The 22,197-nt window shown below is 55.6% G+C and overlaps 1 protein-coding gene across 2 annotated transcripts in view; it reads left to right on the top strand.

Annotated features, from left to right (window-relative positions):
• Window positions 1–7,146: 7,146 nt before the first annotated feature.
• LOC136490174 (protein PEP-RELATED DEVELOPMENT ARRESTED 1 homolog, chloroplastic-like) overlaps window positions 7,147–22,197 on the top strand; it is a 27,939-nt gene continuing 12,888 nt past the window's right edge. For both annotated transcript variants that reach the window (XR_010767568.1, XM_066486683.1), the window contains exons 1-4: window positions 7,147–7,785; window positions 8,325–8,480; window positions 11,940–12,008; window positions 12,111–12,281. Coding sequence is in view for 1 of the 2 variants with exons in the window: in XM_066486683.1 (XP_066342780.1) it covers window positions 7,531–7,785; window positions 8,325–8,480; window positions 11,940–12,008; window positions 12,111–12,281 (651 nt within the window). In the remaining variant the exon portion in view is untranslated. The remainder of the gene's footprint in view (window positions 7,786–8,324; window positions 8,481–11,939; window positions 12,009–12,110; window positions 12,282–22,197) is intronic.

Raw genomic sequence — 22,197 nt, 5'->3', positions numbered from 1 at the left:
TGGCCATGTGATGGGGATGGTTTGGAGGGCTTGGGCCGGGAGGTGCGTCTGTCGAGCGTAGTACTGGCATCCCTTGCAGGAGCATACTAGCTTCGTGGCGTCGGCCACTGCTGTTGGCCAATAGAAACCTTGGCGGAAGGCGTTACCCACGAGCGCCCGAGGCGCCGCGTGGTGCCCGCAGTCTCCCGCGTGCAAGTCCCAAAGTAAGGATTGGCCAGCCTCGGTGGTGATGCATCGTTGGAGAATACCAGATGGGCTACGCCTATACAACTCGCCGTTGCAGAGGACGTAAGTCTTGGCTCGTCGCGCAAGCCGTCGGGCCTCGGCTCTGTCCGCAGGAAGCTCTCCTCGAATGAGGCGATCAAGGAAAGGGACTCGCCAGTCCGTTCCTTGGTCGGCCTTGGGTGGCTCTGCGTTAATCGCCATGGCCTCGGGCTTGGCTGGCGGGGTCTCGGTGGCAAAGGGGGCCTCGGGCCCTGTGGTGGGCTCGGCCGATGGGCCCTCTTCCGTCGCCGAGGCGTAGTCGACGAATGGCTTGTGGAGGTCTCTGGCGAAGATGTTCGGGGGGACCGGGGTCCGCGCCGACGCCATCTTTGCCAGTTCGTCTGCGGCCTCGTTGAACTTTCGCGCAACGTGGTTGAGTTCGAGACCGTCGAACTTGTTCTCTAGGCAACGTACTATCGTGCAGTATGCCTTCATTTTGGGGTCATGGCAGCTTGACTCTTTCATCACCTGATCGACGACGAGCTGCGAATCACCCCGTACGTCGAGACGTCGCACTCCAAGTTCGATGGCGATTTGCAGGCCGTTGACAAGGGCCTCGTATTCGGCCACATTGTTGGAGGCGGCGAAGTGAAGCCGGATCATGTAGCGCATGTGTACTCCGAGGGGCGAGACCAGGAGCAGGCCCGTGCCAGCCCCAGTCTTCATCAGAGACCCGTCGAAGTACATGGTCCAGCATTCTAATTGGATCTGAATGGGAGGTAGCTATGTGTCGGTCCACTTGGCTACAAAGTCGACCAGGACCTGTGATTTGATCGCTTTCCGAGGCGTGAAAGACAAGGTTTCCCCCATGAGTTCGACAGCCCACTTGGCTATTCTACCCGAGGCCTCCCGGTTTTGGATTATCTCTCCCAGAGGAAAAGATGACACCACAGTCACCGGGTGGGACTCGAAGTAGTAACGCAGCTTGCGTCGAGCCAAGACTACGGTGTACACCAGCTTCTGGATGTGGGGGTAATGTGTCTTAGTCTCGGAGAGCACTTCGCTGATGAAGTAGACAGGTCGTTGGACGGGTAGAGCATGTCCCTTCTCCTGCCTCTCGACTACTACGGCCGCGCTGACCACTTGGGTCGTCGCGGTGACGTAGAGTAAGAGGTGCTCACCCTCGGTGGGCGGAACCAGGACGGGGGGGTTGGTGAGCAGTGCTTTGAGCCTAGCGAGGGCTTCCTCGGCCTCGGTGGTCCAAGAAAAGCGCTCGGACTTTCTTAAGAGGCGGTACAGGGGCAGGCCTTTTTCGCCGGGGCGCGAGATGAAGCGGCTTAGGGCCGCAAGGCATCCCATGACCCTCTGCACCCCTTTGAGGTCTCGGATCGGGCCCATGTTGGTCACGGCCGAGACCTTCTCCGGGTTGGCCTTGATTCCATGTTCCGAGACTATGAATCCCAAGAGCATGCCTCAGGGAACCCCGAAGACACACTTCTCGGGGTTGAGCTTGATGCCCTTCTCTCTGAGACATGTGAAGGCAACCTCCAAGTCGCCGACGAGATCACCGGCCTTCCTAGACTTGACTACGATGTCATCCATGTAGGCCTCGACGGTTCGCCCGATGTGTTCGCCAAAGACTTGGATCATGCACCGCTGGTAAGTAGCCCCTGCGTTTCTGAGGCCAAACGGCATGGTTACATAGCAGTACATGCCGAATGGAGTGATGAAAGAAGTCGCGAGCTGGTCGGACTCTTTCATCTTGATTTGGTGGTAACCGGAATACGCATCAAGGAAGGAGAGGGTTTCGCATCATCCTCCACTTGCCACTTTTCTTCCTGACTAATACAGGGTTAGCCAACCACTCTGGATGGAATACTTCCTTGATGAACCCGGCTGCCATGAGCTTCTGCACTTCTTCACCGATGGCCCTGCGCTTCTCCTCGTCAAACCGGCGTAGGCGCTGCTTTGCCGGCCTGGAGCCCGCCCGGATATCTAAGGCGTGCTCGGCGACCTCCCTTGGTATGCCCGGCATGTCCGAGGGACTCCACGCGAACATATCGATGTTCGCACGGAGAAAGTCGACGAGCACGGCCTCCTATTTGCTGTCGAGGGTGGCGCTGATCTTCAGTCCTCGGCCGCTGGGGACGGTGGGATCGACGGGGACGAGCTTGACGGCCTCCGCGGGCTCGAAGGTCCCAACGCGCTGCTTGGCGTCAGGAACCTCGCTACCAAGCTGGTCGAGATCGGCGATGAGGGTCTCGGCCTCCACGATGGCCTCGGCGTACTCGATGCACTCGACGTCGCAGTCGTATGCATGTTTGTACGTGGACTTGACGGTGATGATGCCGTTGGGTCCTGGCATCTTGAGCTTGAGGTAGGTGTAGTTGGGGACCACCATGAACTTGGCGTAGCACGGGCGCCCCAAGATGGCATGGTAAGCCCCCTTGAATCCAACCACCTCGAAGGTGAGGACCTCCTTGCGGTAGTTGGAGGGAGTGCCAAAGCAGACGGGCAAGTCGATGCGCCCGAGGGGTCGTGTGCGCTTTCCTGGCACGACGCCGTAGAAGGGTGCGGAACCGCCTCGGAGCCGTGACTGGTCGAGCTCCAGGAGCTCCAGAGTGTTGACGTAGAGGATGTTGAGGCTGCTGCCTCCGTCCATGAGCACTTTGGTAAGCCAGGTGTTGCCAACGATCGAGTCGACGACAAGCGGGTACTGCCCGGGGTTTGGAACATAATCGGGGTGGTCATCCCGATCAAAGGTGATTGCCTCTCGAGACCAGTCGAGGTACCGGGGGGTGGCCACCTTGACCGAGAAGACCTCCCGGCGTTCCCTCTTTCACTGGCGCGCCGTGAGGCATGCCGAGGGTCCGCCAAAGATCATGAAGGCGTTGCGTACCTCGGGGAACCCATCATCTTTATCGCCGTCCCTCTCGCCGGCGCCCCTTTTCCTGGCATCATCGTCGTCGGGGAGCCCAAGCCTGGCGTAGTAATGCCGGAGCATGGTGCATTCTTCGAGGGCATGCTTCACCAGACCTTGATGGTAAGGACAGGGCTTCTTCAGCATGTCGTCAAATAGCCCGGGGCCCCAGGGGCCTCGGGGATTCCTGCGATCTGCTGTGGCGACATGGCCGGCCTCGAGGACCTCCTGCTTCCCTGGGTGACCCTTCTTCTTTCTCTTGGGGACGCGGGTGGGCGAGGCCTCGGGGGCCTCGTCCTTCTGCTTCCCCTTGGCGTCGTTGTTGGGGAAGATGGCCCCAACCGCCTCTTCGCCCGAGGCGAAGTTGGTGGCGATGTCAAGGAGTGCGGCCGCCGTGGTTGGTACGTTCCGGCCTAATTCTCAGACCAGGTCTCGGCAGGAGGTGCCAGAGAGGAATGCTTGGACGATTTCTGAGTCACCGACGCGGGGCAACTCAGTGCATTTCTTGGAGAAGCGCCGGATGAAATCTCGAAGAGATTCGTCCGGCTTCTAGCGGCAACCTTTGAGGTCCTAGGAGTTCCCGGGGTGCACGTAGGTGCCCTAGAAATTCCCGACGAAGACCCTCACCAAGTCACGCCAGTCGTGGATCTGTGCGGGGGGAAGGTGTTCGAGCCAGGCTCGCGCTGAGTCTGACAAGAACAAAGGGAGGTTGCGGATGATGAGCAGGTCATCGTCCGCACCACCTAGCTGACAAGCCAGGCGATAATCGGCTAGCCATAGCTCGGGGTTCGTCTCGCCGCTGTACTTTGTGAGGTTGGCAGGTTGCCGGAACCGGGCTGGGAAGTGAGCGTTGCGGATGGTTCTACTAAAGACTCGAGGGCCAGGTGGCTCGGGAGAAGGACTGCGGTCCTCTTCGCTGTCGTAGCGACCGCCTCGGTGTGGGTGGTAGCCCCGGGCGGCTCCGTCGTCGTGGCGCCGTCGCCTGCCAACTACTTCGTGGTCGCCTTGTGCCTCGCGTTGGTGTCCAGGCCGGTCGCGCACCGAGAGGGCCCTGTTGACCGTCGGCGCGCGAGCAGGCTCGGGATGGACCGAGGCGTCCTGGCCCTAGCGAGGTCGCGCCGTGGGTTGCTCCGAAGTGCCTCCGCGCCGGCGGGAGGCGGAACTTTCGGCCTACTGCACCGCTGCGGTCTCGAGGAGGTCGCGGAGCTCTCTGCGGACCCGTCGCCCCTCGGTGGTGGAGGGCTCGGGCATTGCTCAGACCAGCATCGCAGCCGCTGCGACATTCTGGCTAGCGCGATTAAAGATTGGGGGTGGCTCATCCTCCTCGCTGTTGTTGATGCGGTGATGGACGTCGCGGGCCCTCCGTCGGGCTCCGCCGCCCTCACCGCGCCCTTGCTGCTCCTGCTCGAGAGTGTCCTAAAGCTATTGCAGAAGGAGTCGGTCTTGCTCGACCTTGGCTTGAAGCTCGCGGAGCTGCTCTAGGTCTGGGCGTCGATGCTCCCCGTGGACGGGATTCTCGTTCCGTGCTATCGGGGCTTCGAGACGTGGAGGTGTGGCATCGCCCGCCCCTGCCCGGGGCGGGGAATGGTTGCCTATCCTCTCGTCCTCTTCGCCCGCCCTTGGCATCCCGAGCCCGACGTGGAAGCACTCACGAGATGGATCGTAAGTCCCTTCGTCGTCGGAGTCGGAATAGCCGAGGCAGTAGTCGCTTGCGGCCAAGAATTGGCGCAAAGCCCCAGGGTTGTGGAGTTCGGAGAAATCCACCCCAGGCCATGCCTCGTCCTCGTCCGAGGAGTCGGAGTGGGTGCTCAGGTCGAGAGCGAAGCGTTGGCGGCGTTCTGAGGGGTGCTCGTGAGCGGCAGTGTAAGCGTAGGCGTAAGAGGCGGCGGCATTTCTCAACCCAAAGGGGTATGGGGACGGCGCCGTCTCCAGATTCTGCCCTGCCAGGGTCGGCTCTTCAGGGAGTGGTGGAGCGGAGCTAGACGACTGGGCATCGCCGCGAGCCACCGGTGATTTTCCTTTGTCCATGCTCAGGCCAGATAGGTCCCCAGCCAGGGACCCCGTACCAACAGCTGGTCGTAGGATATCGGCGGGGAGTGGCGTGCCGCCCCGGGTTCGCGTAGCGTCGGGGTCACCTTGCTCGCGTCGTGCCTGGCGAGCGCGGCGAGAGCGGCCGCCCGGACGTCGCCTGCGCCTGGGCTGCCGGGGCGTGACTTCATCGTCGGACGGTGGGGCTCGAGGAGTGAGGAGCACCATGTCGTACTCATGCCCTAGAGACATGAACTCTAGGCTCCCGAACCAAACTACGGTGCCGAGACGCAATGGTCGTATGGGGTCTACCATCCGGGTCCTGCTGGGATGACGAAAACGACACGCGGCGCCCCCTACCTGGCGCGCCAACTGTCGGTGTTTCGGACCGGGGGATCCTCAACCGACGAGTACATTTGTGCTGCGTGCTCCCGAACCGGATGGTGATGCAAAGAGACACAAGGTTTATACTAGTTTAGGCAATCGAGGCCCTACGTCCAGTCTGAGAGATCGATCTTGTATTCCTTGCACCGGAGTGCTCGTAGTAGGGGGTTACAAGCTAGGTGAGAGAGGGAGCTAGCCCTAGGTCTCGGCGGAGGTGGTGCGGGCTGCTTGAGGCGTTGTTCTCAAGCAGCGTAGAAGTGTGTAGTTCTATCGGTGTGTTCGTCTTTCTGCTTGTTGCTCTCTCTAGAAATGGCCCCGGTCCCTCCCTTTTATACTTTAAGGGAGAACCAGGAACGTATATATGTTGCTACATAGCGCTTTATAAATGGGGGTGGCGTGTCCGAGCCCTGTAGCCGGCCACTGTCGTGGTATGGTCGATGGAGTGGCCCCGTCCTTGTCGTGCAGAAGTGACGCGCCGGTCATACTTGGTCTTGTGCGTCGTGGGGCTCCAGTACGGCTTGAGGCAGGACATGGCGGGCGACGTGCTGGTCATCGTGCGATGACGTCGTAGGGAGCCGTGGCTCTGCAGATGCCGAGGCCGAGCCATCGTGGAGGGCTCGGCGGACATGGATCCTCAGGCTGCCGAGCCCCTGAAGCAAACTGCCGAGGCCTTGGAGGGAATTATTGGTCCTGGGTACTGATTTCGGGGCCACAGTATCCCAGACGTGGCTCCCCACGCTGCGTTGTTCTCGGAGCAGGAGTTGGCAGCACAGTGAGGCATGGGCGTCAACCATGTGCATAGTGGTTGGCACAGTGACGGGTAACCCCTGCCCAGTCCTGCCTCCTGTCCCGTCGGCCATTCCGCTGTACTGTGCCGAGCATGCGGCCGACGTCAGGGGCAGCAGTTGGCTGAGTTAATGCGACACGACGTTTTGTCAGAGGGACGGGTGAAGGAAGAGGCAGCAGAGTGCTGCCGAGCCCGCCTCGCGCGAGACGGAGGGTCGACGGCCCGACCGAGGCCTGCGACGAGAGGGGGTCGGCCGAGGCCTTCGGTGGTGGATCGCCCGAGGTCAGCGGTGAGGGGGCCTCGGGCGAGTCGGAGAATCGACCGAGGCCAGCGGTGTTTAGCTGGTTTCGATCTTTACGAAGTCTAAGCAGTCGTTTTTTGGTTCTTGCTTAGGGTACCCCTTCTCACGGTATCCGACAGACCCCAAGTGTCCTTATTTATCGGGTATACAGTACCCATCGGGTATCTGTTACTCGACCGATGCCCGATGAGTATGGAGATAAGCAAGAATCTATAACAAAACAGTTAACAGATGCCTGGTTTAGATTGAAAGTTTTTTGAACCTGATGAATAGTACCACTTTCGTCTTATTTGGTAAATATTGTCCAATCGTGGACCAGTTAGGCTCAAAAGATTCATCTCGTGATTTCCAACTAAACTGTGTAATTAGTTATTTTTTTTATCTACGTTTAATACTCTATGCAAATAGCTAAAAATTAATGTGATGGAAAGAGAGTGAAAAAACTTAGAATTTGGAGTGACGTGAACAATGCCAGAGACGAGAATGTGATGAATTCTCCGTAGCGCCACCTCTCCGTAACCCAGCTCATATCCATTTCCCTATCCAGAGCTCCATCCAAACGCACCGCGCCGCAGCTATCCCGCCCGCGCCCGCGCCCTTGCGGCCGTCGCGACGCCACAGCCCGCCGCCCCGCCCCGCACCGGAACGTCGCCGGCCACAGGCCTCCAACCCGCCGCCCGCTTGCCGCTGACCGCCCAACCCGCCTCCCACTCGCCGCTCGTCCTGGGGCTCGGCGCGACCCCGCGACCCCGCGCGCAAGTGGCGCAGCGCGCTCGGTCGGCGCTCGCTCGAGGGCTCGGGCTCGACGACGGCGCCGCGTACTCTGAAATCCTGGGTCCGCCACTGCGTCCCTCCACCGAGAACCTCAGCCTTTCCTTCCTCCCATCGCTTCGTTTCCAAGAGTCCATGTTTCTCTCCCCTGACCTGTCGCTTGCCTGTGGCGTCGTCGCCTTCCCATGGAGGCCCTCATCCCAACTAATCCCACGGGTCCCTTCCCGCTGCACCCTCACATGCAACGCAGCGGCGCCCAAAGTGCCCCTCCCCATCGCCTCGCCAGCCTCCCTCGGGGACGACCCTAGCAAGTGGGACCCCGCCGAGTGCGACGCCCTCCTCCGCGGCGGGGAGCAGGTCGCCTCCGTGCTGCAGGAGATGCTCACGCTGGTCAGGATGCCCTTCCACCGTTTTTTTTTGCCCTTCCACTGTTTCTTCGGTTGCTTCACTGAATCACTGACGGCGATTACTAGTATGAATTTATGAAATGAACACAGTGCTTCATGGAATTGCGTAGTTTCTCGGATTTACAATCTTATTAGGTCGTTATTTATATTACAAAAAAGTTAAGCTGTTCCGCAATGAACTGTTCCACTAGTTTGTTTCGTGGCCAGATAGTATGCTAATGGAGTTTGGTCCTCCTGGACTAATTGGCAAAGAGTTGTGAAAGCTTAGCCCATTGCTACAGTCAATTTATCCTCCATTTCCTTTCTTCTACGGCTTACTAGTTTGTTCTAGATTATAATTCACTCTAAAATTGTCCAAGAACTATCATTGGGGGAGTCTTGAATGCTGAATGTGCTTAAGTGTTAATCTCATGTAGTTGTGCAGAATATAACTGCTATTCATGTGGTCTGACTAAATGGCTATACCTTATAATTGTATTATTGATATTGTTCTTGTATGTGGTTGGTCGTTGGTGTTTCTAGATGGAGGACATGGAGATGGATGGTGCATTTGAGCCGGTTGCTGTGGAGCTGGTGGCACAGGGAGTTATTGGGAAGAGGGTTGACGAGATGGAGTCAGGCTTTCTTATGGCACTTGATTACATGATACAACTTGCACAGAAAGACGCAGATGATGAGGTACTTGATTGAGTCATTGCCTAACTCAGCCAAAGTACTTGTTTGCATAACACATTATTTATTCTTCACTAGGCGTCATTGTAGAGAGAGAGCAGAACACCTCACACGCCTTGGGTTGGGCTTTCATATATATAGTCACAAGGACTTCAGTACAATTACAATTAGACCCCAAAATATATACATATCTAACACCCCCGCAGTAGTAGCGGGAGGTTCACAAACGCATAGTCTGGACCAAAAATTTGTAAATAATTGTATAGGCAGGCCCTTAGTCATGATATTTGTGAACTGATGTGAGGACGACACATGCAGAACACGAACTTCACCAAGCGCGACCTTCTCGTGGACGAAGTGAATGTTGATCTCGATGTGCTTGGTCCGGCATTGATGAGTGGGGTTAGCTGTCATGTATACAGCACTGACGTTGTCACAGAAGACAACCGTGGTGGAGGGTAGCGGTAGATGGAGCTCTCGGAGAAGCTGGCGCAACCAGCAGCAATCGACGAAGGCATGGGTGACGGCATGGTACTTTGCTTCAGCACTAGAGCGAGAGACACTGGTCTGACGCTTGGATGACCATGACACCAAGTTGTCGCCGAGGTAGACGCAGACACGCAGTAGCCCGATTTGGGGCGGTGGGAGTCGGGTCACCCTGCCCAGTCCGCATCTAATGTGAGATTGGACATGACCAGTGTCAATGTGTAGACTAGCAGAAAGAGTGCCCTTGAGGTAGCGGATAATGCGTTTGACAAGGGCAAGGTGCGGCCCTCGAGGGTCGTGCATGAAGAGGCACACCTGCTAGAACGCATAGGCCAGATCCAATAAGGTACTGTAGCGCCTCGGTGAGGCTACCGTACTCTTATGGGTCGACGTCTGGGGCACCATCTGTAGCTGAGAGCTTGGACTTGGAGTCCACAAGCGTCGTGGTGGGATGGCACTCAGACATGCTAGCACGCTGGAGAAGCTCAATAGCATGGTGGCGCTGCGAGAGGAATAGTCCGTCGGTGGAGCATGTGACGGAGATGCCGAGGAAGTGATGGAGCACGCTGAGGTCAGTCATCACGAACTCGAGCTGAGGCTTGCAGTGATGCGACATAGGAGGTCCGATAAGGAGGCCATCAGGACGATGTCGTCGACGTAGAGCAGCAAGTAGGAGACGTTGTCTCGATCTTTATAAATAAAGAGAGACGTATCACTTGTGGATGGCGTGAATTCGAGTTGGCGAAGATATGGCAAGCCGCTAGTGCCACGGACGGGGAGCTTGCTTCAGGCTGTAGAGGACTTCTGCAACAAACAGACATGATCAGGTGCAGAGGGATCGACAAAGCCAGGAGGCTGCTAGTAGTGGACGGTCTCCTCAAGATTGCCATGGAGAAATACATTCTTGAGGTCAAGTTGGTGAATCGGCCATGACCGTGAGGCAGCGATGCTCAGGACGACGTCTCATCGTAGACCACGCCGTGCTATTGGGAGAAACCGCGAACGGCCCAGCGAACCTTATGGCGGGCGAGCGATCCGTTGGTGTGGTACTTATGCTTGTAGATCCACTTGCCGATGACGACATTGGCGTGAGGAGGCTGGGGAATGAGGTGCCAGGTCCCGAAATCGATGAGTGCCCGATACACATCAGCCATGGTCGCACGCCATTGCGGGTCAGCCAGAGCACTGCGGTTGTTGGAAGGCAGGGGCGAGGCGACGGCGGTGGAGACAAAGGCGCTGCTGTAGTCGACCGGCCAGATCTCGGATGGCGCCTGTCTGTAGCCTCATTGCAGTCCGTCCCGCTGCCGGAGCAACAGGAGGCGCATGTGGCGGGGTGGTGCACTGGGGGCGCCAGTGGCGCACCCGGAGCTATGACCACCGGTGGCGCCGATGGTGCCGGTAGCGTGGTGGCTGTGTTTGGTGATGGCGGGGCACCGCGGCGCACGTAGACGCGGCCGAGGGTGGTGTTGGTGGCGCAAGTGGAGCGGGAGGACCGCGGACGATCACCGTGGGGTCGTCCAGGGGAGATGAGCCAGACAGGGGCACGTGACCACACCTGCCGGGCTGAGTGGGCGCGTCACCCGTGAAGGGTGGGGCGACCGCGTCGCTGTCATCGACGAGGAAGTCGAGCGAAGCTGGGGTAGACGGACCTGCAGAGTTAGTGGAGAAGGGAAACAACATCTCATCAAACGTAACATCGCGGGAAATGATGATGCGGCCTGATGAGAGATCAAGGCAGCTATATCCTTCGTGGGAAGAAGGGTAGCTGAGGAATACGCAGGCAGCGGACCATGGAGTGAGCTTATGTGCAGAAGTGGCACTAAGGTTTGGGTAGTAGAGGCACACGAAGACATGAAGATGGGACAGGTCAGGCTACTGACTGTAGAGGCGAGAGAAGGGGATCTCATTGCGTATGGCAGAGCATGGGTTAAGAAGATAGGTGACTATGGTGTGAGCTTCGGCCCAGTAGGCAGAAGGCATGGAAGAATGGAGGAGAGTGCTCACTATATTGTTGATGGTGCACAGGCTGCGCTCGGCCTACGTGGGCTCCGTCTGGGCAGGGCAGGGCGCGATTCCCGCATGGGAGAGACGACCGCACGCGCATGAGTGATGCTCGGACGCGTGAGGACAACCGAAGGGAAAGAGCGGTTGGGAAGGGGGCGCACGCGTTAGCCACGTGTGCGCGAGGGAGATGCGGCCGCGTGGGACCAGGGAGGGGAGGAGTCAGCGCGTAGGAGATGGCCGTGCGCGAGCAGCGCGTGGGGCCAGGCAGGGGAAGAAGTCAGCGCGCGCAGGAGATGGCCACGCACGAACAACTCGTGGGAGGGGGGGAAGAAGTCCGTGTAAGAGAGAGAGGAGGTGGTCACGCGGCTGAGGAGCAGCGGCCACACGCGCAGACAGAGGAAGAGTGGTGGGAGGGGCTAGAGCAGCGGACGGAAAGGAACCCGGGCTTCCTTTATGATGTAGAGAGATAGCAGAGCACCTCACACCCCATGGGTTGGGTGGCGGCTTTCATATAATATAGTCATAAGGACTTCAGTACATTACAATTAGACCCCTAGATATATACATATCTATCAGTCATCCACTCATTTGCCTATCTTTGTTAAATAGCATAATTCAGCTATGTATTTTGTCTTTGCCATATTCTAAATATTTTTATACCTCGCAAAAAAAATATTTTTATACCAATAAGGTAGTATATCGATGTTTCTTTAACTGTAACAGAGAAAAAAAATTATTACTAGTGGGTCCAAAGTTGTTTATATTTATTCATGTTAAAGTTAGTACTTGTTGCTTTAATTAGAAGATGCATAAGTCAAAGGGACCTTTCAGATTGCTATGTTGATGTGATAGCCGTAAAATCCATGTATGCTTCGAGACATTGTTGTCAGACTGGAGTGCTTACTAAATCCTGCTATATGCATATTTCCCCTTAGCTTATTCTACATGCTTTACATGCTTGTCTTATGATGGCAGCGTAAGTCTCTTCTTGAGGTAATTAAGCAGACAGTGCTAGACCATCTGACAAAGAAATGTCCTCCACATGTAAGTGTTGTTTCAAGTGCCCAGTGTTATCTGCTTATATGTGTGTATGGATGTGGGCGTGTTTGTGTCTTCTGACTGGTGGTGTTGTATTTTACAAACCAGGTCCAGGTTGTTGGACTCCTTTGCCAGACTGAAAAGAAAGAGAGCAGGCATGAATTGTTGCGCCGTGTAGCTGCTGGTGGAGGTGTTTTTAAGAATGATAAAGGTCTTAAGTGCCAAATTCCTGGGGCAAATCTTAGTGACATTGCAAATCAGGCAGATGATCTACTAGAGGTAAGTTGAAAAGCATGAGTACAGGCATCCTTTACTGATGGCCTTCCATGAAATAACACAATCTTCATAACCTGATTCTTTGCAATGAAACATTTTCTTTTCCGTAAGTACGTTCAATGATAAGTTGATAGGAGGAGAGTAAAACCTAATTACAATGTAGACTCAGACATTAAGTACACATATATACTCATACTAAAGAGTTCTGTCCTAGACAGGTTTAGACAGATGCCAGTTCATAGATGGACTATGAGACTGTATGACATGTTACATACTATTATCTTACAATTCTCATTCAATTTTGTGAATGAACAATATTGTTGGTGCATTGAGCATTGGCTTCAGATGCTATATGGTACTCCCTCTGTCCTAGAATATATCTAGTTTTAGACTTTTCCAGACAGATTAAGAAAGCGATTAAATGTCTAAGTTGCCCTTCATTATCTTGGTCAAGTTACATGCGCCTGATAGCCATGTATCTGGTGGGCAGCGCTGCCTAGCATATTTGTTGAAACAAGGAAACCTGCATATTTGTTTGTGCTGCCTGCCATATTTGTGTTTGCATGCTGAGAAGGAAAAGGCAAAGCGAGGGGTATTTATGAGAAACCACCCCTTGGAACCCCCATCAGAACTCAGATATAGCTGTATTTTGGGACAAAGTTTGAGTTATAAATAGCTAATTCTGGGATGGATGGAGTACACTATTTTTGAATCGCTGATGATGGCATGCCTAAAATGAACTTAACACCCAGCCTCTTTGGAGTGGTCCTTGTGACCCAGATCATGTGGTGTAGTAGTGGGCTACCCCTACATTGGAAATTCAAAACAAGTAATGCTAGCAGGCGCATGGCTCCAATATCTCAGCTCCTGTTAACCCCTTTATGCAAAGCTAGTACAATGCAAAGAGTCAATTCTTGACAGGGTGTTATATAAAGATACAAAGGAATACTTCTACGGTTTGCTCTTCAAGAAATAGACAAATGTCAAATTGAAAGCATTGGCTTTACTATTATGTACACAGCACCAGGCCCGCAACTAGCAAATTTTGGACATCTTGTTTGTATGGTACTTGTTTCTGTTAAATTCAATTCCCCTCATCCTCAGGTCATCCAATCTTATACATATCATTTGTTACTTTGAGGTTTGTATGAGAATGCATTGTATTAATACCAGAGTAGATCCATACACAATTCAAAAACTATGAAGTAATCATGAAAATAGAGATTTGGCGAAGCTAACCACAAACACCAAGTTCATTGAACTTCCAACCCTGGGGAGATGCTGGGAGCTGAATGTAGGGTACCAGTCAACTGGAAGTCTTCAAGTGATGCAGGATAGAACTTTAGAGAGTCTGCTGTTTTGAACCATGGGAACTTGGTGTTAGGCGTGCGCATGTCAAATACGCAAAACATAGGAACTTGGTTGCCCCCTCGCAAAAGGGGGTCGTAGTGATCAGGCCCGTGCAAAATCTATCCCTTTTTAGTTAAAGGAATTTAATTGGTTAGCATAAAATAATATCTAATAAATAGAAAATCGAATAGTGGATAATCCGTTATGAAAGAAACGGAATATATTCTTTGAGCAAACGCTCTTTTTCCTAAATTAAAATATGGGTTAGGCGGGCGCATGTCAAATATGCTGGATATAACTAGAGTATATATATAAAAAAACTTGATCAACCTAAGAGGAACTAGGAGACATTTTATTAAGAGGAAAATAGGCACCCAAATTTGCCTCGATGAGGACTTGAACCTGGGTGGTCTAGGCATACACCCACACCCTCGACCAACTGAGCTAGCTCAGCTTCATTATATAACTGGAGAATATGTTTTGTTTCAATAGAAATTGTTATGACCCTAGATCATAGCAGTAAACACCACCAGGAAGATAGCTAGGCAGAGTCGGCTTGGAGAGAGACTAGGGGCTTGTTTGCTTGGTGCCTACTAGGTAGTTGGGAAGCCAATCAAAGATCTAGACCCTAGGCCAATGAAATCTAACACCTGGGATCTTTTGCCTGGCTAGGCAACTTTTGAATCCTCCAAGCAAACGAAGGTGAAGCTGCGGGTGAGGAAGCTGTGGCGAGCCATCGAGGACGAAGAAGAGGACTCCGCGGCAATGGAGGCGATCTTGTCTGCCGTGCCTCACGAGTATGTGGAGCCACTGGGGACCAAGGCTTTGCCAAGGCTGCCTAGGACGACCTTAAGGCCATGCGCGTCGGCTCGGACCGTAAAGAAGGCGAAGGCACAGCAGCTGCAGCGGGAGTACGAGGTGATGGCGTTTCGTGATGGCGAGGCGGCGGAAGACTTCGCCCTCAGGCTGTAGTCTCTCATCAGCCAGCTGGCGGCGCTTGGCGTCACCATCACCGACGAGGAAGCGGTCGCCAAGTACGTATGGGTGGTGCCCGGCAGGTATCCGTAGATCGCGCTCTTTATAGAGACGCTGATCGACCTGTCCACCCTCTCTCTCAAGGATGTGACAGGGTGCTTGAAGGCGGTCGAGGACCGAGACGACGACAACGATGGACGGTGACAAATTGCTGCTGACAGAGGAGTGGGCGGCTCGCATGCACAAGTGGCGGTCCGGGGAAGGCTCCTCCAGCCGCGGCGGTGATGGGAAGCGCCGCGACAAGACCTCGCAGAAGAAGGATGGTGACGACGACGCGCTACGTCTGATTGGCAAGGATACTCGTCGACAGTGCAGGAAGACAGGGCATTTGGCCCGAGATTGTAAGACTCCCAAGGAGGAGCAGGCGGAGCTCGCGTAGGTGGACGACAAGGAGCCCACGCTCCTGACGGTGACGGTGCAGTTCTGTGCATGACGCTGAGGAGCCGGTGTCGAGGGAGGAGTTCAGGGTGTGGAGCAGAGGAAGGTGAAGCAGAGCATCCTCCTCGACGAGTTGTGCGCCCAAGTCTGTATCAGAAGTGAGGGCGGCGGTGCGGAGCAGAGGTGGTACCTGGACTCAGGGGCCAGCAACCGCATGACCGGCGACAAGGGCGCGTTCTCGGAGCTGGACGGCAGTGTTCTCGGCTCCGTGAAGTTCTACGATGGCTTGTCATTGGACATCTGCGGCCTCGGCACCATCATCTTCCGGTGTCAGAACGGGGAGCACTGTGCGCTGATGGATGTGTACTACATCCCGAAGTTCCGATCGAGCATTATCAGCATTGGGCAGTTGGACGAGCGCGGGTGCGAGGTCCTCGTCAATAGCGGTGTTCTACGCATCCGCGACCGAGTGTCATCTTTTCGCCAAGTTATAGCGTTCTAGAAGCCATTTGTATATGTTGAATTTGAAGATCGTGTAGCCAGTTGGCTTGGCGGCGTGGCCGAATGAGGAGCCGTGGCTATGTCACGCTCGGTTTGAACACCTAAGCTTCGACGCACTCGGAAGGGTAGAGCAGATGGTACGCGGGCTGCAGCACATCAAGCACGCGGGTGAGCTGTGCGACAGTTGCCTGGCGGGCAAGCAGAGGAGGCACACTGGAGCTCGTCCATGGTGATCTCTGCGGGCTAATCACTCTAGCCATGCATGGAGGGTGGCGGTACTTCCTGCTACTTGTCGACGATTGCAGACGGTTCATGTGGGTACAACTCCTAGAGAGCAAGGATGAGGCAGTGGTGGCGATCAAGGCTTTCCAGGCTCGAGCAGAGGCGGAGTCTAGGAAGAAGCTGCGTGTGCAGAAGACGGACCGTGGCAGCGAGTTCACCTCAGTAAGATTCGCGGAGTATTGTGCTGATCGTGGCATGGCGCACAATTTGACCGCACCCATACCCGCCGCAGTAGAACGGCGTTGTGGAGCATCGGAACCAGACTGACGTCGGCATGGCGTGCAGCATGATGAAGGCAAAGCGCATGCCGGTGGAGTTCAGGGGGTAGGTAGTGAGCATGACAGTGTTCATTCTCAACCACGCGCCGACGAAGATCTTGAAGGGCATGACGGCGTTCGAAGCTTGGTATTGGAGGAAGCCCGACGTCTCGTTTCTGAGAACGTTCGGGTGCGTCGGCCACATCAAGGCGATGAAGCCGCACCTGACCATGCTAGAAGACAGGAGCACCATACGAGGCTGGCAGCAAGGCGTATCGACTGTTTGACTCGCGCGGAGGCAAGGTTGTCATCTCGGGCGACGTGGTGGTTGACTAGAAGGCTAATAGTTAAGCCTAGTGCTTGTATCTTACTTTTCCTATCATTTACCTTGGTTGCTAATAGCATAGTATTAGGAATATGCTCAGCACCCCTTTAGTGGTTAGGAAAGTGCTGTAGCAGGTGAGTGGGAGAGGTGAGGGGGAGAAGAGCCATCTACTCTATAAAAGCAGTGGCAGAGACCACTTTGTATTCAGCTATTGCAACAACAACAACAACAATAACAACAACAAAGCCTTTTAGTCCCAAGCAAGTTGGGGTAGGCTAGAGTTGAAACCCAACATGAGACCCTAGTCACGGTTCAGGCACGTCAATAGCTGTTTTCCAAGCACTCCTATCCAAATAAAGATCTCAAGGGATAACCTAACCATTTAAATTTCTTTTAATTGCCTCCTCCCATGTCAGCTTCGGTCTTCCTCTACCTCTTCTCACATTGATATCTCGACTTAGAACTTCACAACGCACTGGTGCTTCTGAAGGTCTCCTTTGGACATGGCCAAATCACCTCAACCGATGTTGGACAAGCTTTTCTTCAATTGGTGCTACCCTTAGATGGTTACGTATATCATCGTTCCGAACTCGATCTATCCTTGTGTGACCACAAATCCAACGCAACATACGTATTTCCGCGACACTCAGTTGTTGGACATGTCGTTTTTTTAGGCCAACATTCTGCGCCATACAACATAGCGGGTCTAATCGCTGTTCTATAAAACTTGCCTTTCAACTTTTGTGGTACCCTCTTGTCATAGAGAATGCCAGATGCTTGGCGCCACTTCATCTACCCTACTTTAATCCTATGGCAAACGTCTGCATCAACATCACCATCCTTCTATAGCATCGATCCTAGATAACGGAAGGTATCTTTTCTAGGCACCACTTGACATTCCAAACTCACGTCTCCCTCATGTGTAGCGTTGCCAAAGTCGTATTTCATGTATTATGTTTTAATTCGACTTACTCTAAAACCTTTGGACTCAAGGGTCTGCCGCCATAACTCCAGTGTCCTATTTACTACTGCCTGACTTTCATCAACTAGCACTACATCGTCTGCAAACAGCATACACCCATTACAATTTAATCAAGTGGCATAGGGCAAAGTTGTCCTATGGCCTTACCCAAATGTGAGATCCATTTGTGTTCATACACCCATTACAATTTAATCAAGTGGCATAGGGCAAAGCTGTCCTCTGGCCTTACCCAAATCTGAGATCCATTTGTGTTCACCTGGCCAACAATTGGTATCGGAGCCATAGGTTCTTGTTGGAGCAGGGCAACCATGTCCACCTCTAGTGAGCGAGCATGACGTGCTGCCGCTGTTGGCGCGGTGATCAACCCCGGCGCGATGGTAGGAAACCAGCCCGACGACCGCGCTGTGCGCCTTGCTGCCACAGAGGCAGCGGCTGCGTAGTCGGTCGAGGCGAGGAGAGCGGCTGCTGCAGCTGAAGCCGCGGCGGCCACGGCTACAGCGTTGCGCGAGGAGATGGAGCCCCGAGGATCGCGAAGCCCTGCGAGGCGCCTCACTCCGTCACCGTCACCAGAGCATCGCCGTGGACGCGGAGGCCGTCCTAGGTCTCCGGTGGTCCAAACGGTGTACCGGGAGTCGGGGATGGGCTCGCCATGGCCGATGCTCACCAAGTCGAACTACCACAAGTGGAACCTCTTGATGAAGGTAAAAATGCAAGCTCGGCAGCTCTGGGAGATCGTCGATGTCGGAGGCGTCGACTTCCACGACGATCGGCGGGCGCTCGAGGTGTTGTGCGCCGCCGTACCTCCAGAGCTTGGTGCTTCGCTCGCCAACAAGGCTACGGCGAAGCTGGCGTGGGAGTCCATCGCCACAGCGCGCATCGGCGACAACCGTGTCCGCCGCGCGACGTTGTAGTGACTTCGCCAGGACCAGGAAGCCCTCGCCTTTCATCCCGTTGAGCAAGTTGAAGACATTGCGCAACGGCGACATGGACCTCACGGAGGCACGCGCGGTGGAGAAGCTCCTGTGTTGTATGCCAAAGAAGTACTCAGATCGTGCTCGCGATAGAGACGTTCCTCGACTTTGAGGCGCTCTCCGTCGAGGAGGTGACCGGGATGCTGAAGGCGGTGCAAGATCGCGAGGAGGCGCCTCTCACCAAGCCCGGCGTTGTCGGCGACAAGATGCTGTACACGGTTGAGCAGTGGTGCGACTTCGAGAAGAAAGATGTTGTACACGGTTGAGCAGTGGTGCGACTTCGAGAAGGAGGACGGCTCTGTAACGTCGAAGGAGCTTCGCCGGCGTCCCCGTGGTGGCAATAAAAACAAGCCCAAGGGTGATCGTGACGACGGCGGGCAAGCAGACAAGGCAGGCGCCGCCGGTGGCGAACGCGAGGCGAACCGTGACGACACCCGCCTCAACTACAACAGGGCTAGCCACTGGGCCAAGGATTGCCCTTTTCCTCGGCGCGAGCGTGGCGGCACGGCGAACGTCGCGGAAGCAGAGGAGGAGGCCGCTCTGTTTCTCGCGCACGGCTTCCTGGAGCTAGACGCAGAAGGGAGCAGCGGCAAGGCGCAAGCTTCAACCTTGTACAGCGAGTCTGCCACCAACCTCCACATCGAGGAACCGCGAGCCCGTGCCTTCCTCAACACCACATGATCGGCTGTCGCGAGTTGTTCACCAACCTCGACTGCAATGCCCGTGGCTCGGTGAAGTTCGGCGACGCTTCAAGGGTGGAGATTCAAGGCGTCGGTTCGATCGTGTTCGAGGGCAAGACCGGCGAGCACCGGGTGCTTCACGACGTCTACTACATCCCGGCGCTGCACAACTCCATCATGAGCCTCGGCCAATTGGATGAGGGCGGCTCAAAGGTGGAGATCGACAATGGAGTCTTGAGGATTTGTTATTGGCGCGGGCGACTTCCCGTAAAGGTTCGCTGCGGATCAAATCGCCTCTACGTCCTCCACCTTGAGACGACTCGGCCACTCCGCCTCGCCGCATGCAAGGATGATAAAGCATGGCGCTGGCACGAGCGGTTCGGGCACCTCCACTTCGAGGCGCTGCACAAGCTCGGGAAGGTGGCCATGGTGCGCGGGATGCCGGTGATCAAGCACGTCGAGCAGTTCTGCGACACCTACGTCACCACGAAGGAGAGGAGACGCCCCTTCCCTCATCAGGCCCTGTACTGCGCGCAGGAGCAGCTCGAGCTCGTCCACGGCGACCTTTGTGGGCCCGTGACGCCGGCGACTCCAGGCAGGCGACGCTTCTTCCTCCTAGTGGACGACGCCACTCGTTTCGTGTGGGCGGTTCTTCTGCTGACCAAGGGAGCTGCTGCAGACGCCATCAAGCAAGTGCGGGCAGCAGCGGAGGAGAGTGGTCGCAAGCTCCGTGTGCTGCGCACTGACAACGGTGGGGAGTTCATCGCCACGGAGTTCGCCGCCTACTGCGCGGATGAAGGCATCAAGCGCCACTTCTCCACCCCCTACACGCCGCAACAGAATGGCGTCGTCGAGCGCTGAAACCAAACTGTGGTGCCGAGGAAGAGCTTGTAGGGCAAGACCCCGTACGACGCATGGCACGGGCGATCATCGACGGTAGGACATCTCCGCATGTTTGGCTGCCTCGCCTACGTCAAGGAGATGAACCAGGTGGGGAAGCTGGATGATCGCAGCAAGCCCGACGTCTTCATCGAGTATGCAGAGGGCGCCAAGGCGTATCACGTCCTTGACCCGGTGTCCCAGCGCGTGCGAGTGGCACGTGACGTCGTCTTCGACGAAGGACGTGGCTGGGATTGGACCAAGGGTGTGGAGGACTCGACACCGGCGGTGGAGGACTTCACCGTCGAGTACGCGTGGGTAGGAGCTGGGGGAGCACTAGGTGCATCCCCATCGGTGGCTGGATCATCGTCACCAGCGCCGACCACATCATCAGCTCCGCGCGCTCGCCGTCACCAAATTCGGGGGAGCCCGGAAGCGCAACGGTAGCAGCAGGCACTCCACCAGCGCCCTAGCTGTCCACACAATTGGCGTCCCCGGCTACTGCATCCCCTACCTCGCCTAGTGCGACACTACCGCCCGACGATCAGGCTCCAATCGAGTACGCCACACCACTGGAGGTATATGTGCATCAGCCATCAGGCTTTCCCGTTGCCGGAGAGGAAGACAAGGTGTACCACCTGCGCAAGGCCCTCTATGGTTTGTGGCAGGCTCCGCGCGCCTGGAATGCGAAGCTGGACACCACGCTCAAGGAGATGGGCTTCCAGCAGAGCGCGCATGAGGCAGCGGGCGCACTGTCCTGCTCGTCGGCATCTACGTCGACGACCTCATCATCATCGGCGCTAAGGAATAAGTGGAGAAGTTCAAGGCGCAGATGAAGGAGACGTTCGACATGAGCGACCTCGGCCTCCTCTGCTTCTACCTCGGCGTCGAGGTGCGCCAGCATGCCAGCGACATCACCCTCCGTCAAACCCACTACGCCAAGCGCATCCTTGAGCTCGGCGGCATGGCTGGCTGCAACCCAGCGCACACCCCGATGGAGGAGAACCTCAGGCTCAGCCGTCACAGCACGGTGGAGGAGGTGGACTCCACACTACCGGCGGCTCGTCGGCAGCCTCCGCTACCTGGTGCACACCCGGCCGGACTTGGCGTTCGCGGTCAGGTTCGTGAGCCGGTTCATGGAGCGGCCCACGGTGGAGCACCTACAGGCCGTGAAGCGTATACTCCGGTACGTGGCGGGCACCCTCGACTATGTGGCCTGCACGACGCAAGGGCCTCGGCACGGCGCGCTTCGTCGGCTACTGTGACAGCGACCTCACCGGTGACATCGACACAAGCAAGAGCATGAGCGGAACCATGTTCTTGCTTGGCGATTGCTTGGTCAGCTGGCAATCCCTCAAGCAGAAGGTGGTGGCGCTGTCAAGCTGTGAAGCCGAGTATATTGCCACCACCACTGCAGCAACACAAGCTCTGTGGCTGTCAAGGTTGCTGGGAGAGCTCCTTGGCAGAAAGGTCGATGTGGTGGAGCTGAAGGTGAACAACAAGTCTGCTCTAGCTCTGGCCAAGAATCCAGTCTTCCATGATAGAAGCAAGCACACCCGAATCAAGTACCACTTCATCAGGGATTGCTTGGAAGAAGGAAGCATCAAGGCCAACTACATTGCCACTACCGATCAGCTGGCAAACATCCTCACCAAGTCGCTTAGCAAGTCCAAGTTCCAAGAGATGAGGCAGAGGATTGGGCTGAGGCAGATTGTCTCCAAGACTTAGCACAAGGCTTATGTGGAGATTGATAGTTAAGCCTAGTGCTTGTATCTTATTTTTCCTGTCATTTACCTTTGGCTGCTAATAGCCTAGTATTAGGAATATGCTCAGCACCCACTTTAGTGGTTAGGAAAGTGCTGGAGCTGGTGAGGGGGAGATGAGCCATTTTCTCTATAAAAGCAGTGGCATAGACCACTTTGTATTCAGCTATTGCATTACAATTCAATCAAGCGGCCTAGGGCCAAGCTGCCTTCTAGCCTTACCCAAATCTAAGATCCATTTGTGTTCACCTGGCCAACAAAGGCGGCCTAGGATTGGGAGGATCCGGGCACAGGGGAAGCTGGTGGCGTCAGAGGCACCTTTGTTGGCGAGCACTTGGTCATCCATGGTGATGGGGACGCATGAGTGGAGCGGGCTACGGATGTGGCAAGTCCAGTGGCAGTGGCGGTTCCAGATGGGCCACCAAGTCCGGTCATGCCAGGCGCGAGCTAGCAGACTCCTCCGTCGGCAGCGCAGACGCCTCCACCACCGTCCATTGCTCTAGCGGGTAAGCCTGG

The sequence above is a fragment of the Miscanthus floridulus genome, chromosome 1, assembly GCF_019320115.1.
Source record: "Miscanthus floridulus cultivar M001 chromosome 1, ASM1932011v1, whole genome shotgun sequence".
Taxonomy (NCBI): Eukaryota; Viridiplantae; Streptophyta; class Magnoliopsida; order Poales; family Poaceae; genus Miscanthus; species Miscanthus floridulus.
The sequence above is the reverse complement of the archived record's forward strand: the minus strand, read 5'-3'. Positions and strand labels throughout refer to the sequence as shown.